The 24,667-nt window shown below is 41.8% G+C and overlaps 5 protein-coding genes across 8 annotated transcripts; all 5 read left to right on the top strand.

Moving 5' to 3' along the window:
• Positions 1–1,200: 1,200 nt before the first annotated feature.
• On the top strand, positions 1,201–4,423 carry LOC107277329 (uncharacterized). Its single transcript, XM_015791222.3, has 2 exons — positions 1,201–1,543; positions 4,395–4,423. Exons 1-2 carry the CDS (start codon positions 1,201–1,203, stop codon positions 4,421–4,423), a joined length of 372 nt encoding a protein of 123 aa, XP_015646708.2.
• Positions 4,424–8,353: 3,930 nt separating this feature from the next.
• On the top strand, positions 8,354–10,264 carry LOC4327959 (uncharacterized). The gene has a single exon (XM_066309314.1). It carries the CDS (start codon positions 9,496–9,498, stop codon positions 10,129–10,131), a length of 636 nt encoding a protein of 211 aa, XP_066165411.1. The 5' UTR covers positions 8,354–9,495; the 3' UTR covers positions 10,132–10,264.
• A 1,999-nt stretch (positions 10,265–12,263) lies between these two features.
• LOC136355783 (probable F-box protein At5g04010) lies at positions 12,264–13,434 on the top strand. The gene has a single exon (XM_066308792.1). It carries the CDS (start codon positions 12,403–12,405, stop codon positions 13,264–13,266), a length of 864 nt encoding a protein of 287 aa, XP_066164889.1. The 5' UTR covers positions 12,264–12,402; the 3' UTR covers positions 13,267–13,434.
• A 764-nt stretch (positions 13,435–14,198) lies between these two features.
• LOC4327960 (DNA-(apurinic or apyrimidinic site) endonuclease, chloroplastic) lies at positions 14,199–19,423 on the top strand. The gene is made up of 12 exons (XM_015770176.3): positions 14,199–14,389; positions 14,818–14,974; positions 15,065–15,162; positions 15,253–15,317; positions 16,033–16,254; positions 16,351–16,604; positions 16,760–16,870; positions 17,025–17,162; positions 17,247–17,294; positions 17,901–17,981; positions 18,278–18,437; positions 18,984–19,423. Exons 1-12 carry the CDS (start codon positions 14,346–14,348, stop codon positions 19,103–19,105), a joined length of 1,500 nt encoding a protein of 499 aa, XP_015625662.1. The 5' UTR covers positions 14,199–14,345; the 3' UTR covers positions 19,106–19,423.
• Positions 19,424–21,375: 1,952 nt separating this feature from the next.
• On the top strand, positions 21,376–24,645 carry LOC4327961 (DNA-(apurinic or apyrimidinic site) endonuclease, chloroplastic). Of its 4 annotated transcripts, none has more exons than XM_015771937.2 (8): positions 21,376–21,565; positions 22,157–22,475; positions 22,651–22,755; positions 22,880–23,017; positions 23,115–23,162; positions 23,332–23,412; positions 23,557–23,710; positions 24,226–24,645. In XM_015771937.2, exons 1-8 carry the CDS (start codon positions 21,534–21,536, stop codon positions 24,345–24,347), a joined length of 999 nt encoding a protein of 332 aa, XP_015627423.1. In that variant the 5' UTR covers positions 21,376–21,533; the 3' UTR covers positions 24,348–24,645. The 4 variants fall into 4 exon arrangements, with proteins under 4 accessions (XP_015627423.1, XP_015627440.1, XP_015627431.1 ...); XM_015771954.3 differs by having other exon boundaries at positions 22,161–22,475; XM_015771945.3 differs by having other exon boundaries at positions 21,376–21,460.
• The last annotated feature ends 22 nt before the right edge of the window (positions 24,646–24,667 follow it).

A 24,667-nucleotide genomic window follows, 5' to 3' on the forward strand; every position in this document is an offset into this window, starting at 1 on the left:
AATAACATATTTGATATCCTAATCTATTAAATAACAACAAAAATCATATATTACTAGGCTCGTTGGAAGCTCGAGCTTCGCGAGCTTAGGAAGAGGCTCGGGCTCGGCTCGTCTGGAGCTCGAGCCGAGCTCGAGCAGCTCGCGAGCCTCGAGATTTTTTGACAGCCCTATCCACAACCACTATAGTATGCTTTGCTCCACTGCTACCCTAACAGCCACTGAAGCGTTACATTCTGTCGCTGCTCTAATACGATTCAACAGCGGTAGGGATCGATTTATGAACGCACTATAGCGAAGATGCTAAAATACAAAATTGTCGCCACTGTGGACAACCACGCCAACGCATGAGCTGCGGCATTTGTACTTTGGACCTCGACTTATGTAAAGTATGGATTTCATATGACATAGGAAACTTTTATGGTATCATAGAGACTTTGGAAAAGATGTACAAATTTGTCCTGATATCAAGTATGTTAAACCTGCACGGTGACATCTAAGAACCTATAATTAAAGAGCAATTTTACGGTCCTTAAGGAGGTAACATGAGGTACCATTTTTTCTATTGTAAATTTAGTACCTCTTGGTACCTTGGTACTAGGTACCTAGGTACCAAAGGTACTAAAATTTGGTACCTCATGGTACCTGCTCAAGAACCGTAGAATTGCTCATAATTAAAACCGATGTAGATTGATGTACGGTTGATAAAATGGGTTGGAAATAAAATGATTTTATTTAGTTGTTGTTCATGTATGGAAACTGCAAGTCTACAACAACGTGCCAGTTGAGAAATTTAATAATTGGAGAGGCATGGCTGATTCTGGTGTATATTCTCCATTTCCTCGGTAAAACCCACACCATATCGCCATGCTTAACAGACTCTCAGTTACATACGCTGAAGTCTGGAAGCATAAGGTTAAATCCATATAGTCATTGGCTTTGGCTCCTTTTTGTGCTTTGCCGTATCTAGATGGCTGGCATATCGGTACGGTAAAACCAACGCTTAAGAATTAGCTGCGCACCTAATAAAATAAGTACTGAAGCCATGAATCTACAATAGTAATTGTCCTTTTGCAAACCATGATACTTACATAACCCCAACCAACCATCAGCATTCCACAGTCGTCCATCCATGCACACAGCACACGGGAAGCGAGTCACAACTGACACATGCATTGCAACAAGTACACACACCCTTACCATATGGCAAGGCTGTTCGCCGTGTGCTTCGTTATCCTCAGTTTCGCCATGGCCGCGGCGGCAGCGAGGCCGGCAACGTCGTCGACGGCGGACGCTCCAGCGACGAGCGGCGACTGCAGCAGCGACGTGCAGGACCTGATGGCCAACTGCCAGGACTACGTGATGTTCCCGGCCGACCCGAAGATCGACCCGTCGCAGGCTTGCTGCGCGGCGGTCCAGAGGGCAAACATGCCGTGCGTGTGCAACAAGGTCATCCCGGAGGTCGAGCAGCTGATTTGCATGGACAAGGTTGTGTACGTCGTCGCCTTCTGCAAGAAGCCCTTTCAGCCTGGCTCCAACTGTGGAAGTAAGTCTATATGTCTAATACGCTCGAGTTCCCGCTCCGCGTTCAATTAAGTTTGGGGTATATATCTCCATTCTTTGCTCAAATCATCGCGGACTAAAACACGCACACACCTTCTTCACAAGTTCATTAGTCCCTTAACTGATTTATCTTTAATCCACCAATACTCACTTAGGGGGCTAGATTCGCTTTCAACATGTATCCCACTAGTACACAAACAACTAAAGGTGCCGTTTGGGAAACCCCACCTTTAAGGTGTTTTCAAATGTGCCTTTAAGGTTCCAAAACCCTAAAAATAAGCTCAATGCATTGGCTCGAATCGAGCCGATCCATCGAGCATCTCCACTGCATCCCAAAACAAGACACATACAAGATTAACACATAGAAAAGAACACAACACAAAAACACAATAAACATATCCATGAACACATTAACATCAACAAACATCAAAAAGATTAACATCAACAACACAATAGCGGCCGGCGTCCTTCTCCACCCCTGCCGCTAGCATCCTTCTCCACCCCTTCCGTCGTCACTGAATGGAGAGGGCATGCCGCCGCCTCCGCCGAGCCACCGCCTGGCTGCCGCCGAGACAGAGAGGGCGAGAGAGAGATCAAGAAGGGACGGGATAAGGCCACCTTATATGGATAAGGCCAGCGCTCGATCGGCTTGCTGGCTCGGCTTGGTTTGGTATAGGTGCGGGGTTTTTTTAGAAAACTAACACCTATAATTTATTATAGGCCGGTTTTAGTTAACCGACACCTATAATATATTAAAGGTGCCGATTTTTTTTTTAAAAAAATGGGTACCTATAGTATAGGTGTTAGTTTTTCTTTAGAACCGGCACATATAGCTGCTTAAAGGTACCGGTTTTATGTGTTTTCAGCTCGCAGAGAAGGGAAAAGCACTATAGGTGTCAGTTTTACCTGTTCCGGCACCTATAGTATCTATAGTATCTATCTCTACGTGCTTTTTTAAGTAGTGTATGCATCGACAGTAGCCATCTTGCCATCTCACCTATCAAACATTAGTTGTCCAGAGTCTAGACGCTAGATGTTATTTTTTTCACTACTCTCATCCAAAACATGCAAATACGTATTCAGTACTCTAAATGAGTTCAAATGAAGAAAAAAATTATCAACTAAAAAAATGTAGATCTCGTCAAACTATATAATTTTCATATAAGGTTTGTCTCCATTCATAATCTTTACATATTATAAAAGTTTAAGATGTTTTTGCCAGATGTTTCGTGCGTCATCTGACTTCGATTCCTGCTCGGCTTGCGCACTATCGCCCACTCGTGCGCATCAGAATCGGGTCCGTGTTAGTGTCCGACTTCTCCCCTATACCTGCGCATGTTCACATCCTCTCTCACGAGTTGTTCGCACGCACCAGCCGGAAAAAAAGAGCGGAGCATCGATATGTCAGCAAATCGATCCGACTCTAATCCAAACCGATACGTCACACAAATAATAAAATCAGCATGAGAGATATATATAGACTTATGCTGTGTTCGGCAGCCCCTCTTCCTAACCCATCTCCCTTATTTTCTACACGCACGCTTTTCAAACTGCTAAACGGTGTTTTTTTTTAAAAGTTTCTATACGAAATTTGCTTAAAAAATCAAATTAATCTATTTTTTTAAAAAAATAGCAATTACTTATTTAATCACCCGCTAATAGATCTGCCTTGTCAAAGGATGTCGCACAAACACTCAAGTGGGCACGTGGGTATCTCCGGCCGGTTAGTATCATTTGCCTCGTGAGATTGCTTTGATTTTTTTTTCATGATTTTAAGATACAAATTTCCTTTCTTCAGTGTCGTTCGTTCTCTCAGCTTAGAGACACATTTTTACCGCACTCAAAACGAGAAAACTCATTGACACGTGATTAATTAAGTATTAATCTCTATATCTTCTCTACTATTATAAAAACTGAAGAAGTATTTGTCAGTAATTTGGTACATCATCCGTGTATGAGTTGGTTTTTAAATTCGTTCGCTTTTTGAAATACAGAAGGTGTCGTATAAGAAATATATTTAAAAAACTCGCATGCTAACTTGAGACGATCGGACTTCTAACTGCAGCTTATGATTTTCTAAAAAAAAATATGTTCTTTTTTTGCGAGGAAAAAGATATATGTTCAAGTGAATTCTCAGGGAGAATTTCACTTTAGCTAAACCATATAACAATAATAATATTAAAATAGTCTTTACCCGTTACAACGCACGGGCATTTTTCTAGTCATTTGAAAATTTTAAAAATATGTTTATTCAAATAGATCTAAGAACTTCTAAAACATATTTGGACATGCAAACAATCTCAAGTGAAAGGTCATTAACTTCAAAGTTGTAGATTTCGTCGAGCTCTACAATTTTGATATAAAGTTGGTTTTCATCCAACAACCTCATATGAGAAAGTGGTTTCTAAAAAAATATGCACATATGATATGAGTAGGTCCATTTCTAAAGGCACACCTCTCAAAATAAAATTTTAGAGGTGATCGCTTAAGGCAACCGCCTCTAGAATTGAGGAGGCAATTAAGACGATCGCCTCTAAAAATCTATTTTATAGGTGATTTTCTAATGCAGTTACATAGACCATTCATCACTAGAAATCAGGCTATTTTTAAAGTTGATCTGTTTATATGGCTGCCTCTAAAAATCAATGTCTAGTGGTTGTCCATGACTGCGGGTCCATTATATACGTTGGTTTTCTTATAAACTATATGTACAGTAACAATCACGATAATTTAATATATGTGGTCTCTTAGTTTATGTGTGTGTACGGTGTGTGTATTTATTTGTTTCTTTGCATCTCCATAATCATGGTTATTTTGAATGGTTTGTTTTTCAGGCTACCGTGTTCCTGCTTCCCTCGCTTAATGCTTATGTGTCCTGCCAGTTGCATTATCACGGATAACTGATCATATGCCATTTTATGGCTTCAGTCATAATATATTGTTTTACTAAGTTTGTCTACATGATAAAGAGATACACATGGATCTCTCCTAAATAAAGTCATCATTGATGTCCACATGCATTATTATGTATGTTAATTTACAAGTGATAAAACACATACTACTACTACACCCAAGATGTGGTATAGCTCAAACACACCCCAACGTAGTAATTTTTCTAGTGAGAGAACAATCATATATAGCAAAATATCCTATTGAGCCTGGCGATAATAACTCATAGTAATAATTTTATTATGTAAGAAGTTTGTTTTTAGTTATCACACACACTGGGTGCATCTTAATGCTATATATTTATTTGGCCACACAAAAGTAGTTCTTCCTCTAATGCCTTTCATTCTCAACTTTCATCATTTATTTGTCCTTTTTGTTAGGTTCCGTCAACCTAATATGGGTGAAAAGACAGTTTTCTATTAATATGTTTTAATGCAAGATCTGTGATTTTTATATTTTCTTTTGAGTTACAATTTTTATACTAGCTTATTATGCATGATGGTCGAATATCTCTCATGAACCATAATATTATTTTAGTAATCAAGTGTGATGCAAAATCCTTTAAATTTAGTATATTACATAAAAAAATAATTCTCAATTTCTACTTCTTAGCTTATAGGCTGTGCGCATATAGAATTTGAATTTTAGAAGTTTTAAAGTTGATTTTGGTTTTTTATCATATTTATTTTTAGCACTGACTTTTGAATAGCTAAAATTGAAAAACTTATCGTAAAAAATATTATTATTGGTTGCTTCGTTTATTCTGGATGCATCTTAACATTTACTGTAAAAATATAACCTATGGTTTACTTATATTTAATCAACAATATTTATTGTTAAAAAGTAATAGACAAGAGAAAAACAATCTTTTCTTCCATCTATTAACATTATGTTAATGGACAACTAACGGAAAGGGCAAATAAGATATCAAATTTAAGAATAAGTGTATAAGAGGGGAAGCCAATTTTGTGAGAATAAATAAGGAACCGATCAAGTCTAGAGGACACATAAAGAATTTTCTCATCATGGTGTTCATATAACTAGCCCGTTGAACTGTGAGATTGAATACTTTTGGGATAGTGAAAGAATATTTGACTTAATATTTTTCTTGAACACTACAATCTGCTATTTGTTTCACATATAAAAAAGTGAATATTGCATCCTCAATAAATGATCTAACATAAGGTACATAAATATCTAAATCTTTCTCTATTAATGTGTCATACATGGATGCATATATCTTAGTAAATATCTAAATCTTTCTCTATTAATGTGTGGATTCATACATGGATGCATATATCTTCAATAAGTGAGTAGTAAATATCTAAATCTTTCTCTATTAATGTGTGGATTCATACATGGATGCATATATCTTCAATAAATGAGTAGCAAATGTTTAAATCTTTTCTTTATTAATGTGTGGGTTCAACATGCATGGATGCATATATCTTTAATAAATGAGCCAATTAAATATGAGGTGCACAAATATCCAAATCTTTGCATGCATAGGCTCTCTCTTCACCATTGATTTTACATCCAATGGATACAATTCGAGCAACATGTCAACTTTTCCCCTCGATGGCCTTATATAAACCCAACTATCCCCAACTAGAAGATACACACCACAACAATATAGCCACTGTATTGATATCAAGAAAAAGGTCTATCCTAGCTGCTTTATACTAAAGCAATAGCCATGGGAAAGCTTTATGGTTTGTTCTGGGTTATGGCCTTGGTATTGGCTACGGTGGCTGGTACAAAATCCGATGAGGGTTGCAGTCGTGATCTTCAGGACTTAATTATGGAGTGTCAAAAATATGTTATGAATCCTGCAAACCCAAAGATAGAACCCTCAAACGCATGCTGTAGCGTAATCCAAAAGGCAAACGTCCCATGTTTATGCTCCAAGGTCACTAAAGAGATTGAGAAGATAGTGTGCATGGAGAAGGTCGTGTATGTTGCTGACTATTGCAAGAAGCCACTACAGCCTGGCTCCAAGTGTGGAAGTAAGCTTTAATACAAACTCAACAAAAGCATTTTGTGTTGTTTTATGAATTGTCAATGATATTTATTATTTTCTTCTGAATTACGTTTGCAGGCTACACGATTCCGTCTCTACAACAATAATTGGATATGATCAAGCATGAAGATGATGGCTTTGTCTTTTAGGATAAGTGTAATTTGTGAGGTTGTCCATTGGCAATAATCTATTTTGAGTCATTTGTGGGGAATTGTGGCCAATGTGAGTGGGATATTTAATATTGTAAAATAAATATTAAAAATGAACAAATAATGTCTTTTAGATTTTCTATCTTTTCAGATGACTAGATGGCGCCTCTAACCTTCATCTTCCACGTGGCGGTTCCCCATAGGCTCTCAATGACGGTTGCAAGTGAATCGACGTTGGAAACCGCCATATCCAATCGTCATTGGGCACTATATAAGGAGGAGAAGCTTTCTTGACTTCCCTGATTTTTAGAATCTTATTCTCCCCAAACAGGACCCAAGGCGATTGAGAAGTCATTGAGCATGGAGAAAGTCAACTATGTCGTTGACTACTAAAAGAGGCCATTTCAGGCTGACTCCAAGTGTGAAACTAAACTTTTACAGAAACTTCCATGAAAAAATTTTATGTGTGTTTTTGAATTATCATGCTTTTTTTTTCTCTTTTGAATTATGGTTACAGACTACACAATTCTTTCTCTTCAACAATAATCCGATCTCATTGGGAGAGACGATATTGGCTTTGTCTTCCGATCTCATTGGGAGAGACGATATTGGCTTTGTCTTTTGAGATGTGTAATTTGAGAGTTTGGTCATCGGCGGTCTATTCTAAGGCTGAGTTTGAACCTCCGAGTTCACAACATTTCTCTCTAGCATGAAAAATGGAGTGGCTAATTAGCATGCGATTAATTAAGTATTAGCTATAAAAAACTTAAAAAATATATTAATATATTTTTTTAAAGTAACTTTCCTATAGTTTTTTATAAAAAAAAGCATTGTTTGGCGGTTGCACATGAAAACTAGAGTAAAATTAGGAAATGGAGAAAATAACACACCCTGAGTCACTGGTAATGGTGGCAGCATGGGCGTTGATTGGTTTTTAGTGTGCACTGCTACTAAGTATATTTCCTCATTTATTTAAAACTTAGGTTATTCCGCCATTTTACGAAAGATATGGTCATCATACATTAACAGAATATTGGGTGGTTAATTTGTTTTAACGAGATGGTCAGTGTGAACGGGGCCATGTACAAGTACATTCATATACTTAATTGTTACTGATATAGTGTGATTTGGTGCACATAAAACAAATCAAATCTCTTTAGCTAGCTTTTATTTTGGATGATTCATAATGCATGACAGGACAAGAGAACGGTATATGATAGGCTTGACCTTACCTGCAATTCTATCAACCCTTTTGAGCAGGGGTTAGTGCAACTGTTTCATTGTATAAACACAATTTTTGCACTAAAATAATGAACACAAGTTTGAGAGATCATCTGTATTGTGCCGGGACCCAAACCCATTCAGCTCTTGTAGAGCTCCTTGCAAATTTTTCGATCCTAGTCGGTTAAGGTGCTATGCCATTTTATATTTTATGTATTACATCATGTTTTAAATATTATATAAAATTATATCAATAAGAGTTAATCTTGATTGGTTGAATGTAGTGTATTTAATGATAGTCATTTATTTCACAAATAAATAAAGAGATACTTATTAAAAGATAATTATTGTAACAAGATCTTAAATATCTTAGATGATGATAAAATGAATTGGAGGGAGAGATCAACTGCATTGATAGTGGCAACCGACACGTCCATTCGGGAGGCAGCTGCTCCTCGCGCGCCACGCGGCCCCTTGTTCCACCCTTCACCTGACCACGTGTGCTCCACCCGGCGCACCGGCCCACAGCCAGGACAGCCAGCTTCATTTCCCCCACTGGCCAGTGGCCACCGCTACCCGTTGTCACGCAAGGATCCAATGTCTGAACCACTCCACTGGGAAGCACGTCGAGGAATGCGCGAGCCGACAACGCCGCCGTGGGGAGCACTTCCCATCGTGGTGCCCTTCCTAGACCCCAAGTCCTAGGCGGCGGCCTCCTGCGTCTGCACCTCCTGGAGCGCCGCCTTCGGCGCCGACGGTCTCTGGGTGCAGCTCTGCCGCTCCTAGTTCCCGTCCGCGCTCGGGCTCCTTCACCTGCTCGGCGGCGCCGAGGCTAGAGGCCCCCACTCGTCCCCGCATCGCCGCCTCTTCGGGCTGTTCCACGCCGCCTCCCACGGCCAGCAGGTCAAGCCCCCGCTCTCGCCCTCGACGACGTCTCCTTCGCCGTCGACATCATCGGGGCCAGCGGCAACGCCATCCTCTCCTTCGCAGTTGCCGCCCGAGACGCCGGACCCAAGAACAGTTCCAGTTCGGGGTGGACACGAGCGACAGGAACGCGGCGCTTTTGCCGGGGGAACGCTGGAGCGTGCGGTTGACGGCCGTGCGTGCCGGGGCGGGGCTCGCGCCTACGGCGTTCGTGATGGTGTACGCGGAGAATAAGGAGATGCCTGCGCCCCTCACTATCGGCATTCGCTTGCGTGGGGTGCTCCCCATACCTGGCTGCAGCGCGCGCGGCACGAGCATTCTGGTGGCGGAGGTGGAGATCATGGTGAGCATAGAGGAGAGGTTTGTGCGGGAGGTTAATTTCTGGGTGATGCAGCCTGACTACAGGCCCAGGTTCGTTAGCATCGACGATGGGCTCAGATACTTGCAGCAATTCCTCCTGTGAAATGCGCGTTTCTCTTTTAGCCTTCAGGGTCAGTGTAGCGGTGATGAACCGTTGTTGATCGGCAGAACGTACCTATGTGTTTTGCGTCGTAAATCGATCTCCGTGTTTCTGTTGTAAATCGTCTTAGTTCTCTCTCTGGATAATAAATTGCGCTCTAAATCGTCTTAGTTGTTCTCTATGCGGATAATAAACTGCGTTCCAAATGTTTGATGATCTGGGCGCAGCTCTGCCGCTCCCACTTTCCGTCCGCGCTCGGGCTCCTTCACCTGCTCGATGCCGACGGCGGCGCCGACGCCAGAGGACCCCATCACCCCACTCGTCCCCACACCGCCACCTCCCCCGGCAACCGGGCCCTCCAACCCCCGGGCCTCGCCATCGACATCGAGGCCGACAGCAACAACGTCCTCTCCTTCGCCGTCACCGCCCGCGACGCCGGCCCCAAGAACAGCGTGTTCCAGTTCGGGGTGGACACGGGCGACATGAACGAGGCAGTTGGGCGCGCGGAACGCTGGCGCGTCCGGTTGACGGCTGTGCTGGCGCGGGTCGAGCCGGGGTTCGCGCCTGCGGAATTCATGATGATTGACCCGGTGCCGGAGGAGTTGGAGATTCCGAAAGCGGACGAGATCGGCATGGGCGTGTGCGTGTACGCGGGGCTCCCCGCGCCTGGTGGTTGTGATGACTGGGGCGACGCGATTCCGGAGGCCCGGATGGAGATCAAGGTGACCGGAGAGAAGAGGTTCGTGCAGGAGGTTAATTTCGGGGTGACATTACTGACATCAGATAGTGATAGCGACGGCAGGTACGTGGACGATGGGCTCAGGTACTTGCAGTATTTCCTTATGTAATGCTTCATGCTTGCGTGTTCCGGTCTCTTCCACGATCAGTCCGTCAGTGTAGATGCGGTCTCTTTGGTTTGTGTTGTAAGGGCCTTTTTAGTTCACGAAATAAAATTTTTCTGGATGTCACATCGGACGTTTGACCGAATGTTGGAAAGATTTTTTGAACGCGAATGAAAAAACTAATTTCATAACTCGTCTGGAAACCGCGAGACGAATCTTTTAAACCTAATTAATCCACCATTAGCACATGTGGGTTACTATAGCGTTTATGGCTAATCATTGACTAATTAGGCTCAAAAGATTCGTCTCGCGATTTCCTCTCTAATTGTGCAATTAGTTTTTTTTATTCTACATTTAATGCTGCATGTATGTGTCTGAAGATTCGATATGATATTTTTGGGAAAAACTTTTTGAGAACTAAACGGGGCCAAATCGTCTTAGTTTTATCCCTCTCTTTGGACAATAAACCGCTTTGTAAGTCGTCTTAGTTTTAACTTCTCTCTCAATCTCTCTGTATGGATAGTAAGGTTGTGTTTAATTCAGCGTAAAGTTTGAATTTTAATTGAAATTGGAGATGATGTTACTGAAAATTTATGTGTGTATGACATGTTGATGTGATGGAAAAGAAATAACTTTGGATCTAAACACAGCCTAAACTGCGCTGCGAATGGTTTAGTTTGAATCTTAACCAATGACCGAACATGGAAGTATACATGGAACGAGAGGACCGCCACGGCGCCACTGCACCACTCATGGCAACTGACAACAAATACGCCTCTCACAAACATGCTTCAATTTGTTGTTTGTGCGATCTGGTAGTGCAACTCAGGAGGTGTGAAGTTGCTGAGCGATCACAAATTCACAATAATCTCCTCCTAATTACAGGAAGTGGATTTTGATCCCTCGAGAGGATATCTACTCTCATTTTTTGCATGTCACTTAAATGGTTATTAAAAAATTTAAGAAGATATATTAACATGTGATATATCACTCCATAAATATACAAGTTAAAATTTAACTTCTACATCTCGCAACGAAAAAACAAATTTGACTCTGAATATACGTTAACAAGCTGCGGTTTAATTTATTTTTTTCGTTACAAAATGTAGAAGTTGAATTTGAATTTACATGTTTGTGGAGTATTATATCACATGTTAATACACCTTCTCAAATTGTTTTAAATTTTTTCATAACCATTTGCGTGACATGCAAAGAACGAAAGATATCTTCTCGAGAGATTAAAATAGTTTCTCTAATTACAGGCTACGGATGCAAATATTAATGGCAATTAAGTTATTCCGGTTTGGCCGTTTTGGACACCCTTACATGAGACAATGATAACTTGGAACACTAGCTGTACCGTTAGATAAACCTGTTAAGATAGCTTTTGTTACACATGAAAGTTTCATAATCTGTTAATTTCAGTAAGTCTCACCTTATATGCTTCGGCCTATGACAATCATATCATATTATCAGTGCACTAAACCATGATGTCGCTCTTCCCCGATCCTAGAATTAACACATGATCTCCCTCCCTGTTTATAAAATTGAGCGTGTGAATTAAGGAGACTAAAATTTTATAAAACAAAATGACAATTGTAGCACAAAACAATACTGGATATTCAGCAGTACTTGTTTCGTATCTATGTAACACCAAAAACAAATAGTCAAATACAATCGCAGGCCATTGGGCTTTGAAATCGGACAAATAAACTTCCTCCTTGATTGGGCTGGGTCGCGTACCCGAATCGTGCTCCATTGGATCTCTTCTGTAGAGAGGCAGAAGTGGAGAACAGAAGAACAGCTAACAAGTAACAAAGGCACAAAGCCATCGAAATGACGAAATGTCCAACCCTCGTGCCTCGTCGACGCTTGCATGGGAACGAGCAACTTGGCGACCATCCTCTCGGCACGTTTCTTCCCAAGGCAACTCCGCGCCACGCGCCTTGCTCGTGCCGCGCCACCGTGTTCCTCTCGGACCACGTGTGCGCCACCCGCGCGCACGCACGCGCGCGCGCTCACCGCTGATCGATCTCTAGACCTTTCCACCCCCGTCGCCGCTGTTCAAATTCATATCCGTTGCATTCGTACAGCATCCGGACTCGCCTATAAACAGGTTGATAAACTAGTCGAACTACGGATATGAAACCGTAATCTCATCCAATTTGGCCGTCGTGCTGTACCCACCAACCTGTCGATATAAGGCAAGCCGTTTCGGCGAATCGATTGGTTTCTTTCCGCTACCTGTTTCCCCCTTCCACCTCCAGATTGATTGATATGCTTGCTTGCGCGGCGGTGGAAGCTGACGGCTCGGTCTCGCGTGCGCGGAAAAGGCCGCGCATTGGCGTGAGCGCGGAGCCCGCGCGGCCGACGGCGCCAATGCTGGGATCTGAACCTCCGTGGTTGGTGCTCCGGCTGGTGGGTCCCTTCCTCGACGCCGAGTCGCTCGCGGCGGCCTCCTGCGTCTCCACCGCCTGCCGCGAGGCCTTCACCGCCGAGGACCTCTGGTCCAAGCTCTTGCGCTCCCAGTACCCATCCGCTCTCGGCCTCCTTCCCATGCAGGGCAATGGCGACGACGCCAGCGGCCGGAGCTCGTCGCCGTACCGCCGCCTGTTCGCGCTGTTCCGGTCCGCCTCCGCCCGCCGCCGCGCGCTCCCGCCACCGCGCCTCGCCCTCGACGATGTCACCTTCGCCATCGACATCTTCGCGGCCAGCGGCGAGAACACCCTCTCGTTCGTCGTCGCCGCCCGCGACGCCATCGCCAAGACCGGCCGTTTCCAGTTCGAGGTCGACCTGACCGGCCGGAACGCGGCGGTCGGGCGGGGGGAGTTCTGGAGCGTCCGGTGGACGGCTTTGCGGGCGGGGCTGATCGGGTTTGCCCCCTTGGCGGTCGAGATGATGGACGCGAAGGCCCCGGCGGCGAGGGCGCGCGCGCTGTTCGGTGGCGCGACGGGGGAGACCTGGGCCACGGGGTGTCTCCCGGCGCCTGGCTGCGGCGGCGCGACGGTGGAGGCGGAGGTGGTGTTCGAAGTGTCCAGCGAGGAGAGGCTGTTGGAGAAGGTGAGGTTCGGTGTGATGGCGCAGTGTAGGTACGTGAGCATCGACGATGGGCTCAGATACTTGCAACACTTCCTCCTGTAACGCACGCCCTTCTTCTCCTTCCGATCGTCAGACATGACGTGGCTACTTCAAATTGTAAATCGTGTTAAATAGTACTACTAGCTATCTATTTTCTTCTTGGGATCAATGTTGAAGTTCCAAATATTCGTCGTCGTCGTTGTTTTTTTCAACGTTGCAAATTGTTGGAAACTCGGGGTCTCATCGATCTTTCAGTTATGAGCTTGTTACAAGTCCAAATGGTTTATTAATGATAAAAAGTAATTTATAGATATTTTTTATATATGTAATTAGCGACTTAAAAGTTAATTTTGAAAAAGAAAATACTGATTGGAAATATTTTGAAATTAACTACACACAAAATAAATTGTAAAATTTAAATTTTGGCAAACGGTTGATTTGACGAGTCCTCGATCTTTCGGGGCTAGCCTGTGCTGCAAATTGTTGATGTTGTATAACACCGATGGCAGTTGAGAACGAGTATAACATACTTTTCTGTAAACCACACCTTTCATTCATCGTTCATTAAAGGCAAGTAGGCGACAGTCATCGTCCTTGGCTAACAGTATGACACCGAGAGACGAAAACATGGTGCTTTACTCCTTCCTTTTCTTTTCTTTAAAGGCAGGGCTCTACTTGACTACTACTGCCAAATAAAAACACTTCCAAAATATAACAAGATGTTAGTTTGCCTGAAAACAACAGGTGAGAGAAGCACCCATGGAACACATCAGGATACACTGTTTACATACCTCGTGCGGCCAGTCGCCTGTTACAAACTCCATTGAATTGAATAGCCTTTTCCTGGTTGTCTATCTGCACTACGCGCAGATCAAAGAAAACATTCCGTGTGAATAATCTCGAGCTAGTACGATCCACACGATTACCATCGGACGGCCAGCAGAGAAACCGCTTTCTCGTCCAACATGGGCCGGGCCGGATAACCGATTAACACCAAGATGGGCCATTTCGGATAGCACCGAGAGACTCCGCGGGGGCTCACCGGCGGCACGGCCCGGCCGCCACGGCGCGCATCGCCACGCTCCCCTTCCCTTCTTTAGCGCGGCCACGTCGCGGCGCCTCGCGCCCTAGCTCGCCCGCCCATGCCGCTGCTCCTGCGCGGCGGCTCCCTCTTCCGTCTCTACGGGTACGGTTCCCGTCCCCCCTCCCTTCTCCTGCTCTCCCCGCTCTTACGCGCATTTGTTCTTCCCGTGCCGGTTCGATGCGCAGCAGTTCTGGATACGGGTGTCGTGCTCCTAGGGTTTACCTTTGGTGACGAATCGAAATCCGAGTTCCCAAATTTCTTCTAGACGGTGTCGCATAAATGTGCTACGTACTAGGCCTGAGTTCATTGCATTTGTGGGGATGCATCATTTTTTTAAAAAAAAAAAGAATCCCCTTAGGAATCGCTCACAGTTAACTCTTGTTTGCTCATATTAGCAGTACGGATAGGTCAGGGCGCTGTCAAACGCTGTGGCGTTTCTGCCACTTTGCATTGAGGAAATTCTGTGCTTTTGTTCTGCATTTGGAGTCCTTGGCACAAGAATCACTTGAAACTTGTTTCTGTGACTGTAGGTGTGGCTGTGGGCTTCCAAGCGCAAATTTCAGTCCCAGCAAACTAGCACTGATAAGACTAAGCTTGATGATGGCAGAAACACGAGCCACCTATTCGCGTCGAGCTGCCTCTAAGAATACTGATATCAAGAAAGATGATGAACATGTCCTTGAAAAGGTTAGCCTTTTTATGCCCTTTGTACTAAACAGGTGGCATTATCCACTGTAACTTGTTTATGGTTGGATCACTTATTTGCTTTGACTATAGGAGGATGTTGCTGAAAGCAAATTGGAGATAGAGCAACTTAGGAATGACCCCGATCGACTCCAATCCATGACAGTGAAGGAGCTCAGGGAAATCACGAGGTTTAGATTTACCACATACCCACATCCTTCGTTTATTTTCAGTCGATGATAATTGATTGCCTCTCTAATTTAGTTCTTGTGAATTTAAAGGATGATGGGAATTCCTGTAAAAGGCAACAAGAAAGATTTGGTATCAGCCCTGATGGATTCTCTGGGTAAGGAAAGAAATGGTGTAAATTACTTAGGGTGCGTTTGGATCCAAGGCTAGATCAAGCCTAGCCTAGCCAGGCAAGACCAGGTGTTTGGAATCGTGAAAAAATCCTAACTTTTGAGGGCGAGCTAGCCTGCAGGGGCGAGAAAAAACTGGCTCACGAGGGAGAGCCAAATCGGCTCGCCTCCGACGGCAAACTTCTCACGTGCGACTTTCTTCAACAACCAGGCTTCATTCTTGCCGAACTATAGGGCTAGCAGATCGTGTATCTATTTCGCTGCCATCTTCTTGTTAAATCACTCCATCTTTCCAGTCATGGATGAATGCATACGATACGAGCTGCTAGCTAGCCTGCTACCATTCCAAGCCACAGATAGCAAATGAACCAAACGGACGGGTACGGCAAACCCAGCAAGCAGGCAATGAGTTGGTTTGCCTTTGCCTAGCAAGGCTAGCTAGGCAAGGGAACCAAACGCTCCCTTACACATTTGTAGTAATTCTTGCTCTTCAGAACTAAAACAACAAGCCAATACCTGTCCTTCCACAAACTAATTGTTCCAATCATGCGCCCCCCGGCAGCACTAACATAAGTCATTTTTATTCCTACAAATTCTAATATAGGTACCCAAAGAGATAGCCATCTCATTGCTGTAGCTCTCTACTACTATATAATGTTTCAAGGGTGCCATTTTTACTGGATGCTGGAATCCTTTCTGCAGGTAAAGTGGGAACTTCATCAGTTGAGAAGATTGGTGTGTCTGAAGTACCTTCAAAAAGAAAAGGTGCTTCAGTAGTAGTTGAACAAAACATAGATAGTTCTGAGGTCATTTCTGAAACTCCTAGTAAGAGAAGTAGAGCAAAGAACAAAGGAACCGCTGAGGAGAGTTCTGGGGCTAATGTCAAGCAAAGCAAGACATCAGTCCAGAAGAAAAAGCTAGTTGGTATGTCCATTCATTCTTCCATTAATATTTTCTTAATTAGTTTTTCATTTTAAAAATTACCTCTCTCTTGGCTGATTATGTGATAATCCATTCTAGTCCAAGGTGCCAGTGTGGACCATGAAGAACCTTGGACTGTACTTGTACACAAGAAACCACAACCTGCCTGGATTCCTTATAATCCTAAGGTCATGAGGTCTCCATCTCTTAGCAAGGATACGAAGGCTCTAAAGATTCTGTCATGGAATGTGAATGGATTAAAAGCTTTACTTAAATCGAGGGGCTTCTCTATTCATCAGTTAGCTCAGAGGGAGGACTTCGATATACTATGCCTACAAGAGACAAAAATGCAGGCAAGATATGATTTTAGTTTTTCTTATGCAAAATTACCATCTAAAATTGGACAAAAGGTTCTTTCTTGGGGAAATGGTATCTTTTCTTCTCTCTGAATTGTTTTCATCCTTCACTGCTATAGTTTATTAACCAGGAATTACGTTATTTTGAGCAGGAGAAGGATGTAGAAGTCATTAAGGAAGGTCTACTTGAAGGCTATACCCATAGTTTCTGGACATGCAGTGTATCAAAGCTTGGCTATTCGGGGACTGCAATAATTTCAAGGGTGTGCACTGCTATTCTCACATCCTACCACAATGATCATTGCAAAATGGCTACAACCTCTAATGCATCATATCTCATGTTTGTTGGTTTGCTTCGTTTTGTGCCTTATATCTTGTTTTTATCTATAATGTGTTGTGTTCTGCAAATTCCTTTAGGTGAAACCACTCTCTATCAAGTACGGGCTTGGTGTGCCAGACCATGATACTGAAGGGAGGGTCGTCACAGTGGAGTTCAATGATTTTTACCTCCTGACTGCTTATGTACCAAATTCTGGTGATGGTCTAAAAAGATTGGTAATTCTGCTTATTTTAATCTTGTTATCATTGAGAGTTGATAATTCAGATAAGTTAAATCCATAACCATATATTACCGTGCAGACTTACAGGGTCACAGAATGGGATCCAAGCCTTGGTAACTACATGAAAGTATGCATATCCTTTTTCTCTGATTATTATTTTAAATTAGTCCTGTTACCCATATTCTGTCAACGCTTTTACTAAAGAAGAAACAGAGCGCTGTATTTTACCTTTATTCTTTTTTGTTACTGCATTGTTTTCTCCATATCGTCTTTTGTAGTGGATATGTGTTTAGTTGTAGTTGTATATGGGGTTGACTTGTTCTCGTGATACACATCTGCACATACCAAATCATACTAGAATTTAAAAATAAAGGTAAGATCTGGTTAGAGCTTGGGATGGTAGGCCAAAAGTATTAGAGTTGTGAAGTTTGTCACTGTTTAATCCAACACATTTGTGAATCTTCCATTATGCATCCAATTCCCTTATTGACCATTCAGCACTTTCTATTACTCACACTAATCAACATATTTCAACATTTTTCTTACTTTTGTGGATGCATGCGGGCTAGGATGTTTTTGTGGGACTGTAATAATGACCTTGCATATCAGAAATGCACAACATTCACATGTCATCTCTCCTGCATTTACCTTGTTTCAGTATATCAGTAGCAATAAATGTGCTTTCAAGTGCCAAATGGCATGCTTCTCTGACAAATTTCTTATTATTATGCAGGACTTGGAAAAATCGAAGCCTGTTATACTAACTGGTGATCTTAACTGTGCCCATCAAGAGATTGATATACATGATCCTGCTGTAAGTAATTATTAGTTTCGACCACCCACATATTTCAACCAATACTGTTCCATGCAAAAGCATAGCATTCTTATGGTTGACTGTTTAGTATATGTGATATGGCACATGTGTAGATTACAATGTCATTCAACATTTCTCATTTTGCTGTTAAAATTTTTATTTTTCTGGATCAACATCAGAGGTAAAAGTAGCTATACTAACATCCGAGAACATAAATGTCTAGTTTTGGGGTATCCAGTTGCTTCCCCAAACGTTCCTTTTATACTTGTTAGCTTATAGTTAATGCTCTTATCCAGGGAAATCGTAGAAGTGCAGGCTTTACAATTGAAGAAAGGGAATCATTCGAGACTAATTTTTTGTCCAAAGGTTTTGTTGATACATTTCGAAAACAGCATCCCAATGTTGTTGGATATAGTTACTGGGGTTATAGGCATAATGCCCGGAAGACCAACAAAGGTATGTACTTACTCAATGTCAAGAGCTTTATCATACCATAAAAAATAACTGAAATATTTTTCATATGATTATTTATTTACCTAATATTTTTTTCCTGGGCTGGCGAAGGAGCCAGCCGAACTTCAATAATAATTTCCTAATAACACCATAAAGATCACAAGAGTTGGTAAATAACACCTGTGTTGATGTCTCATTGGCATGTGGGCCATGACCCCAAATTTTATCCTTGGATGTTATTTCCAATTTATACATGTTTGCAGTGTAATTGAACATACTATCCCTGGCATATTAGGCTGCCTAGTCCTCTGGCTTCCTAAATGGAGTTCATCATCGTTGTGTCGTCAGCTGGCCCATCGAGCACCCTTCTTTCATTTCAGACGGAACTCAGAACTTCTTTTAATCCTTATTGATAGCATTTCCCTTAGGAAGAACCACCCGCATTATAGCATATGTCTGCACACTGGATTATGCACACTAGTTTGTTTCCTTGTAACATAAGAGCATGCTAATTATTTGACCGTGTCGCATTTTGTCATTGTTTGGCAGGTTGGCGTCTGGATTATTTTCTTGTGTCTGAATCCATTGCAGAAAGAGTCCATGATTCATACATTATTCCAGACATATCTGCCAGTGATCACAGCCCGCTAGGCCTCGTACTGAAGCTCTAGGCAGGCTGCATGCCTGGAACCCAATACGGACTTCTGGGTTTAGTTAACAATGTTTTCCTGCTGTGAGTCTGTGGGAGGGTATGTGGTTTTGTATCAGTAGGTTCTAATACTAGCCTAACGGATGTGGATGTGTTACACCAATCCGATGTTGGAAAAAAGGCTGGTTTCGATATGTAGCCGAATGAGTCTGGGTGATGTAGTGTTGTTACACTTCCTTAAGCTGCATTGACAGATCGTAATGCGGGGTCTGCACTTTTCACGTTTTCAGTGGAGTAGCTCAGTATTGGAATTCGATGGTAATATCATGATTCGTAGTCATATTTGAGTGTTCTTATGTTCCTAATCATATTTGAGTCATCCTATGTGATGTGCTTGCCAAAGTTTTGTTCTTACAGAAGTGGTACTGACGACAGAGTTTTTTTTCTTTTAAATTCATATAAATCATATTAGATTTTTTTTTTCGCTAAGGCTTCGTTGGGTGGCACTAACGCAGGTAATCGGAGAGTAAAAACATGGTCTGACTCAAAACATAAATGTAGCATAAACGAAGGGGGTTTATATAAGTTCTAAGATTAACATGGATTTATGGGGTTTAATAAGTTTTAAATCTAACACGGATTCTCAGTATTTAGAGTTAATTTTTTTTCTTTAGTGGCATATGATGTATCCGTCGAGAGGGAGGTTTTCATGATAACTTCGATCAGTTTTATTTTAAAAGAATAAAAATCTGGGATTAAATCTCGAGTTCAACAAAACCTAGGGGTATAAATTGCGGGACATATTGGCACATTTAACTTTTTGTCACTTTATGTGGCAATTAATTATTTACCACATGCTGTCTATGACATGTGGACCCTTATGTGTCTATGACACGTGGGTTTAGTGGCAAATCTTTTATCACCACTCGTAAACAGTGGTGGACCCAGGATTTGAACCCAGGGTAAGCCTAGCAAAAAAAATCCTAATGCAATACAATACGATTCGACATAAAATGTGGTAAACGATACGATATATAACTCTAAATGGTTCAATACAAGTAAAAAATAATAAATAAGTTTGAATCTTATACCTAAATAAAAATGTAAATTGTTCAAATATAACATAAGGTCTTTAAATAAATAGGATATTACAGTACTAGTCAAGACTCAAGAGCTTTTGCTTTACGCTTCTTCATGGTCATGAAAGAGTGAATTATGTCTTCCTCACTTGCATTGGAGAAGATATCACGCTAAATAAAGGTGACCAAACAATTATTCAATAACTTATCACTCATATTATTTCTCACTTTAGTCTTTACTAAATTTATTGCAGAAAATACCCTTTCCACACTTACCGTCGCCACCGGTAAGATCAACACCAATTTAAGAAGCAAATACACCAAATCATAAAGATCATGCCTCTTCGTATCAACAAGTTTAATTGAGAGCTCACCAATGTTGTTTAGGCATTTGAATCTATCATCCTCTCTCATATAATCAATATATGTATCAAGTTGGAGCTCAAGTTTCATCAAATCGGAGCCTTCAATGTCCTTAAGGATAAAAAGCTTGCAAGTCTAAGTCTTTTTTTTTTTTGCATCAAATGAGGCAAATGAATTAGACAGATTAAATGCCAACATACAAAGAAGCAACTCCATACTAACTTCATCAAACCGATTCTTAAGCTCTTGACGAATTCTATCGATAACACCAATATACACTTCTCTCCTATAGTGGTCATCAATTGTTTGTTTTGAGTAAAAACGGTGGGATCTTCCATGAGGCACATATTTAGCATCCATTGCGGGAATATCAGTGGAATATTTGGTGCAAAATGACGTAACCTTCCCTAAGAAACCTTCCCAACCATTAGACCTCATTTGTTGTATTTTTTTTCTTTGGCAAACCCACAAGTGACATCGCATTACCACTAGTACCGGTCTACAACTACTAGAACTCTATATTCTAGAAGGGAGAGAGGCCGAGAGGTAGTGAGGGACTAAAGAATTGCTCACCGGAGTCCGAAGAGGAGAGCCGAAGAGGCCGAAAGGGAGTGGGCCACTAGGCGCCTGGGGCCGGCCGGAGGGGAGAATGCACGGGAGAGAACATAGAAGAGAGTTAGGTTTTTTTTTTTGCCAAGCTTTTTTTACAGGCGAAGAAAAATAAATAGGTCTTCTCTAGGGTCTATCTAGACTATTCTTTGAACCCGCCCCTGCTCGTAAGAGTGGTAAATAATTAATTATTACATATTTGTATAAATCGGATGAGGAAGGCTTCCATCTGTTTCTTCTTGTGTGGCACGTAAGAGGCAGAACTCCGCGAGAGATTTTCGCTTTCCTCCCGATCACCCCGACGCATTCTGCTTTCGTCTCCAGAGGTTCGTCTTCTTCTCCTTCCCCCAGCTTTGCGCCTTCGCGCAGCCGCGTAATCTCGTCTGCCCTCGCTGCTGGATGTCGGCGATCCGCGCCTCTTCTCACCGGCTGTATCCCCCTTTCTCCTCCTCCTCCTCCCTCTCTCTCTCTCTCTGAGTTCGTGGTTTAGATTGTTTCTGGAATCTGGTTATATCTCTATTTTTTGGTATCTCTCGTTATGTTCTCCGTGACTGTTGGGAGTAGAGTCCTGAACGGAGAGAAGCCAATCTTTGATTCTTGAAGAGCGTGGGGTCTTAGGGGTTTTGGATTGGGGTTTAGGAAAGGATTCTGCTACGAGAGTTGAAACCCCCCAATATTAGGGCAAAATCTTCAGAGCGATTATTATAGCTTCCGTTACTAGCATATAATTTTGATGCGGCCTTCGTTCTTGTTTGAGAACCGAGCAGTAGAAGCACGCTTTTGGCGACAAAAGGCTATTCTAGTTGGAAGGACAGGTTCTTGATTAGTTTACTTTCGTTGCTCTTTTTGCCCAAATTATTGACAGGCATATGTTTTTTATTATCATTATGGAAGTAGTATAACACTATAACCATAAGTTTTTCAGTGTGCAGCTACCCTTTGTATGACTAATGAAAGATGGAATTCCTATTGTTTCCTTAAGTACTGTTGTTGCAATCGTTGCTGAAGTATTCCTGAATCAGGCAGACAAGAACTGTGGCATTAACAAGGACAAAGATGTCAAGCATGGCAGGCTTGGGAGCTTCTCAGCATGGATATCCTCCCCGAAGTCATGAGCCCTGGACTAAACTTGTACACAGAGAGAGATTACCCGAGTGGTTTGCATACAATCCAAAGACCATGAGGCCTCCACCACTTAGCCATGATACCAAGTGCATGAAGATTTTATCCTGGAATATTAACGGGCTTCATGATGTTGTAACGACAAAGGGGTTTTCTGCACGTGACTTGGCTCAGAGAGAGAATTTTGATGTGTTATGTCTTCAAGAGACACATTTGGAGGCAAGTCTTGGTGTTTCTGCCATAAGACTCTTAATTTATACTGTACCTCTTTGGTGTTATGTCATGGGGCAGTGTTATTCCGAACAACTGTCACCTATTATGATGTGTTTATGGTCTTACATAATGAATTTATGATTAATATACATCGTGTACTGTGTTTTCATTATGTTTTCAGGAAAAGGATGTTGAAAAGTTTAAGAATCTGATAGCAGACTATGACAGCTATTGGTCATGCAGCGTCTCGAGGCTTGGCTATTCAGGGACTGCAGTAATTTCACGGGTATGGTATTTATGTGGTTATGTTCAAGATAAGTTACTGTGCATACTAATTCTAGATAGATAAAATATTTTGATGAAAATTAGATCATAGCATGACTTATGTTGTGCTTCCATTGCCTTTACAGGTTAAACCAATTTCTGTCCAATACGGGATTGGCATACGTGAACATGATCATGAGGGCAGGGTTATTACTCTGGAGTTTGATGGTTTTTACTTGGTAAATGCCTATGTTCCAAATTCTGGTCGTTTTCTACGTAGACTGGTAAGACTGCTTTTCCCATCTAGTATTACTGTTGCTTTATAGTATTTTATTTCAATTGCTTTGATCTAATTTTGTTTTCTTGCATTTTGATTTTCAGAATTACAGGGTCAATAACTGGGATCCGTGTTTCAGCAACTATGTAAAAGTGTGTTCACTTGCCTAACTTTTCAATCTAATTTACTGTTTGACATTAATAGACCATGTGGAGTTGTGTCATGGTTCATATCCGCAACTCCACAATATCTTATTGAACAGATTTGATCCCTGAAATAGTACTATGTAATCTAAGCTGATTTATACCTTTTGATCTGCAGATACTGGAAAAGTCGAAACCAGTGATTGTTGCAGGAGACCTTAACTGTGCTCGTCAAAGCATTGACATTCACAATCCTCCAGTGAGTAACTCTCTTTTCTTTTTGAACAATGTCTCCCTCCAATTTGTTCTGTACTATCATTACATCATTCGAGAGCAGAGTGCTTAGGTTGTTTCAGAATTTCATATATCAGTACACAGATCCTCATTCTGAACCCTTTTTCAGGCAAAAACCAAGTCTGCAGGTTTCACAATTGAAGAGAGAGAGTCATTTGAGACAAACTTTTCTAGCAAAGGCCTTGTGGATACTTTCAGAAAACAGCACCCTAATGCTGTCGGCTATACCTTCTGGGGTGAAAATCAGCGCATAACCAACAAAGGTCAGTACATGCGTGGACTGCTTAATTTCATAAACTTGTGTAGGATTTGGTTAAATTTTGCATTCTAACTACTAAAAGAAGAAACAATCCTGTCTTACAATCGTCATTGTATTTTGCTATTTCTGTGATCGTGTGCCAAAAGGGTGATACTTCCAGACTGGGAAATCTTAGCATGTGTTGTAGTAGTTTTTAGGTAATCCTTTAGATTATAAGATCTACTATATAATATTGAATGTATATGTTGGGGTTTACACTCATTTATACTGAAAAAATGCAGACATGTGATACATAGGACAAATTTTTAAACTGTATAATCAAAGGAATTTATGAAATAGGGAGTATAAGTCCATTTTTTTGGGTCATTGACATACGACCAATTATTTTTCTTACAAATAAAATGTAACAAACCTAAGATTTCTTCTAGACCTTTTAGCCAATGGAACCATTTCTTTTTTTTCCTCCCCTTTGAAAATATAAGCTTCCCTGGTTCTGATGTTTTTTGCTTCATCTAACAGGTTGGCGATTAGATTACTTTCTTGCGTCGGAATCTATTACCGACAAGGTTCATGATTCATACATTCTTCCTGATGTATCATTCAGCGACCACAGTCCAATTGGCCTGGTACTGAAGCTATAGTATCGGCGAGACTCTAAAATTCGAGACCTTACTGAAGCCAACTGTACATAATCACTTGACAAATGCTTATATAAATCTTTGGCCAGCCTGAAATGTTGCAAGATGTGGTAGAGTTAGTCTCCATATCCATTTGCCAGTCAATATTACGATTTGTTCTGTCAGTCTGTCAGGTGTTCGTCCTGAGACCTTCTGTATATAACGCGATGCATTTGTTTGCTGTCTCTGGGCCAAACTTTCATAGGCATTTTATCATGAAATATGATTCCACTAGTGTGGATTCCGCTGTTTTGATACTAAACTGAACCTAAGTTCATTGCCCC

This window comes from Oryza sativa, chromosome 1 (genome assembly GCF_034140825.1).
Source record: "Oryza sativa Japonica Group chromosome 1, ASM3414082v1".
NCBI lineage: Eukaryota > Viridiplantae > Streptophyta > Magnoliopsida > Poales > Poaceae > Oryza > Oryza sativa.

Bases quoted from the DNA above. Each gene is read 5' to 3' on its own strand.
- LOC107277329 (XM_015791222.3), top strand. From the start codon at position 1,201: ATGGCAAGGCTGTTCGCCGTGTGCTTCGTTATCCTCAGTTTCGCCATG. The intron at 1,544-4,394 runs GTAAGTCTATAT...TTTGTTTTTCAG, and splicing joins GCCTGGCTCCAACTGTGGAA to GCTACCGTGTTCCTGCTTCC.
- LOC4327959 (XM_066309314.1), top strand. From the start codon at position 9,496: ATGATCTGGGCGCAGCTCTGCCGCTCCCACTTTCCGTCCGCGCTCGGG.
- LOC136355783 (XM_066308792.1), top strand. From the start codon at position 12,403: ATGCTTGCTTGCGCGGCGGTGGAAGCTGACGGCTCGGTCTCGCGTGCG.
- LOC4327960 (XM_015770176.3), top strand. From the start codon at position 14,346: ATGCCGCTGCTCCTGCGCGGCGGCTCCCTCTTCCGTCTCTACGG. The intron at 17,295-17,900 runs GTATGCATATCC...ATTATTATGCAG, and splicing joins GCCTTGGTAACTACATGAAA to GACTTGGAAAAATCGAAGCC. The intron at 17,982-18,277 runs GTAAGTAATTAT...GCTCTTATCCAG, and splicing joins TTGATATACATGATCCTGCT to GGAAATCGTAGAAGTGCAGG.
- LOC4327961 (XM_015771937.2), top strand. From the start codon at position 21,534: ATGTCGGCGATCCGCGCCTCTTCTCACCGGCT. The intron at 23,163-23,331 runs GTGTGTTCACTT...TTTGATCTGCAG, and splicing joins GTTTCAGCAACTATGTAAAA to ATACTGGAAAAGTCGAAACC. The intron at 23,413-23,556 runs GTGAGTAACTCT...ACCCTTTTTCAG, and splicing joins TTGACATTCACAATCCTCCA to GCAAAAACCAAGTCTGCAGG.